Source organism: Leptopilina heterotoma, unplaced genomic scaffold, assembly GCF_015476425.1.
Source record: "Leptopilina heterotoma isolate Lh14 unplaced genomic scaffold, ASM1547642v1 Lhet_281, whole genome shotgun sequence".
NCBI lineage: Eukaryota > Metazoa > Arthropoda > Insecta > Hymenoptera > Figitidae > Leptopilina > Leptopilina heterotoma.
Genome location: NW_025110988.1, coordinates 438,392 through 440,860, shown reverse-complemented (window position 1 = coordinate 440,860; position 2,469 = coordinate 438,392). Strand labels below are relative to the sequence as shown.

Sequence of the window (2,469 nt, the reverse complement as noted above, 5' to 3'; positions counted from 1 at the left end):
ATAAAAATTGTCATGACTGACTGAAAGTGACCTTTACTACTTATATACAGAGAATTCACGAATTTTGCTATCAGTTTTAATTTTTAATTGATAAAATATTGCAAGAATAATCAGAGGTTTAATTTTCCTTTTGTAAAGGAGGTGCAATACTGAGCATTTCCCAAACTTTAAGGTGAAGGAATTAATATTTTTAAATGAAAAGAAAAAGGGAAGAAATAGTTTGCGAATTGAATAAATTTATTGGCGAAAGATCAGTTGTGGATCACATTGTTGACATAGTTGACATTGTTCACCATTGGGCGACGTTCGCGTAGACTTGGGGGACAGCGTAGGCGTGGTGCGTGAAGCCGGTGGAGTACTGGGAGACGGTCGTCTCGGCGGGAAGGACGGTCTTGAGGACGGCTTGAGCCACTGGGGCCGAGTAGACGACCGGCTCCTTCCTGACGACGGCGTTGAATCCGTTGACGTCGTCGGCGGTGTAGTCGACGGTCCGCCTGGTGCCGTCGGCCTCCAGGAGAGAGTAGCTGCCCTTGACGACGTCTCCGTCGCGAGTCTCGTGCTGGGACTTGGAGTCGCCGGTCAGCGAGTCCTGCACGTCGTAGGCGTAGCTGTACTGAGGGTGGGGGTCGTACTCGGCGTCCACGGTCTTGGTGATGACTGCCGCCGGTGCGCTGGCGTACGCCAACGGAACCGGAAGTGCCAACGGCGAGTAGTGCGCGCCAATGAGGCCTGCGTTGGCGCTCGCCAAGAAGGCCAAGAGTACTACGAACTGCAATTCAACGTTTCATTGTTAGCTTCAGGATTATTCTTTTGAATCGCTCAATTAAACTTTGTGTTAAAAATAGCTGACTATTTATTCGCTAAATATATTTTAGTCATTAGCTCAACACTAAACAGATTCAATGTACTGTTCAGCCATCTTTACTAAAAGCTAATTTTTTAAAAACATTTAAACAAAAAATAAAATATAAATATAATACAAATAAATAAAAATATATTTTATACAAAAAGGACCAAAAAAAAATTAAGAAAATAGTTTTATTAAAAAACTATAATATTTGGATCACTAGAGTATACCTTGAATGCCATGTTGATTCGTTCAATTGCTGATTGCTACTGATGTCGTTTAGAGAATCGAATTCACATTTTATAGGAGAGAAAATTCATTGAAGATTAGTGACGCAATTTTCACGAAATATTTTTTCCTAATGAGCAAGATTTAAAAATGTGAAAAATTAAGTAAGAAACTGGAGCAAGACCTTCAAATATTATTGAGAGTTTCACATTACACTGATTCATATAGGGACTGCCCAAGAAGCCTAATTCATCGTTAGTTCCTATTACATAAACCCTTATGAATTATTAATTATCTTAAATAATAAAACTGTCTAAATACATATTAATACTAATTTGATTCATTTTAATCCAGCCTTGTTTGTTATGATTTTATTATTTATTCAAGATAATGGTTGTATCTACATGACAAGATACATAATCTCATATCAATTTTTAATTTTATTCTCTAACATCTAACTTTTTTGTTTGGAATGTGTAACAAATCTGTGTAATTTTTTCTTCGTCGCCTTGTATAAAAAAAATAAATAAAATAAATTATTATTTATTTACAGTTTTTTATTTATTTATTGGTTGGACATGCTGTTATTATTATTATTTAATATTATAATTGTTGCTACTATTATATACTCCATAAATTTGAATTAGTAAAAATGTTTACTAATTTGAATTAGTGACTGTTTGTTATTGACTTAGTAAATTTTATTAATAAATAGTAATTTCTACTTATATATTAGAAAAATTTACTAATTCAAAAGCAAACAGTAAGTCTCTAATTTAAATTAGTAAACATCTTTAGTAATTCAAATTCGGAGATTATTATTATTATTTATTATTTTTTCTTTATTATTTATTATCTACTACTATTATTGTTACTGTTGTTATCATCCATTACTATTATTGTTACTATTATTATTATTTATTTATTTGTAGTCGTTATATTTAATCTTTCAAGGGCCTTCACTACCCAACAAATAAATTTGTAAGTAGCTCAAAATTTAATATTATTTATTAATTATTTATTTAATATTTTTCAATTATTTGTAGTTTATTATTAATTTATAATCGAATTTGTATTCGATTTTGGACATAATATTCCAAATATAAATCGTAAAGATAATATAAGAATTGAAAATATTTTGAGACAGAATAAATTATATCAATGTCAGATTATATGACATGCATGTGAATAATAGTGTCAATAGAATTATATGCGTCTAAAGTGATAGGTGTACACTGAGTTTCATAAGTATTATGTTAATTGAGTTATTTGGTTGTTTCTCAACATTCTTCATATTTCGGCTAATGGAAATGTTTGATTTTCAAATAATTATTTCACTTTTTATTGCATTTTCCTTCTATTGAAAAACTTTCATAAGCAATAATGTCAAATAT

General features: G+C 31.6%; 1 protein-coding gene across 1 annotated transcript; it reads right to left on the bottom strand.

Moving 5' to 3' along the window:
* Positions 1–249: 249 nt before the first annotated feature.
* LOC122504144 (larval cuticle protein A2B-like) lies at positions 250–1,089 on the bottom strand. Its single transcript, XM_043615074.1, has 2 exons — positions 1,078–1,089; positions 250–769 (listed from the first exon to the last, which is right to left on the bottom strand). The coding sequence occupies exons 1-2, from the start codon at positions 1,087–1,089 to the stop codon at positions 290–292; spliced, it is 492 nt and encodes a 163-aa protein (XP_043471009.1). The 3' UTR covers positions 250–289.
* Between the last annotated feature and the right edge of the window lie 1,380 nt (positions 1,090–2,469).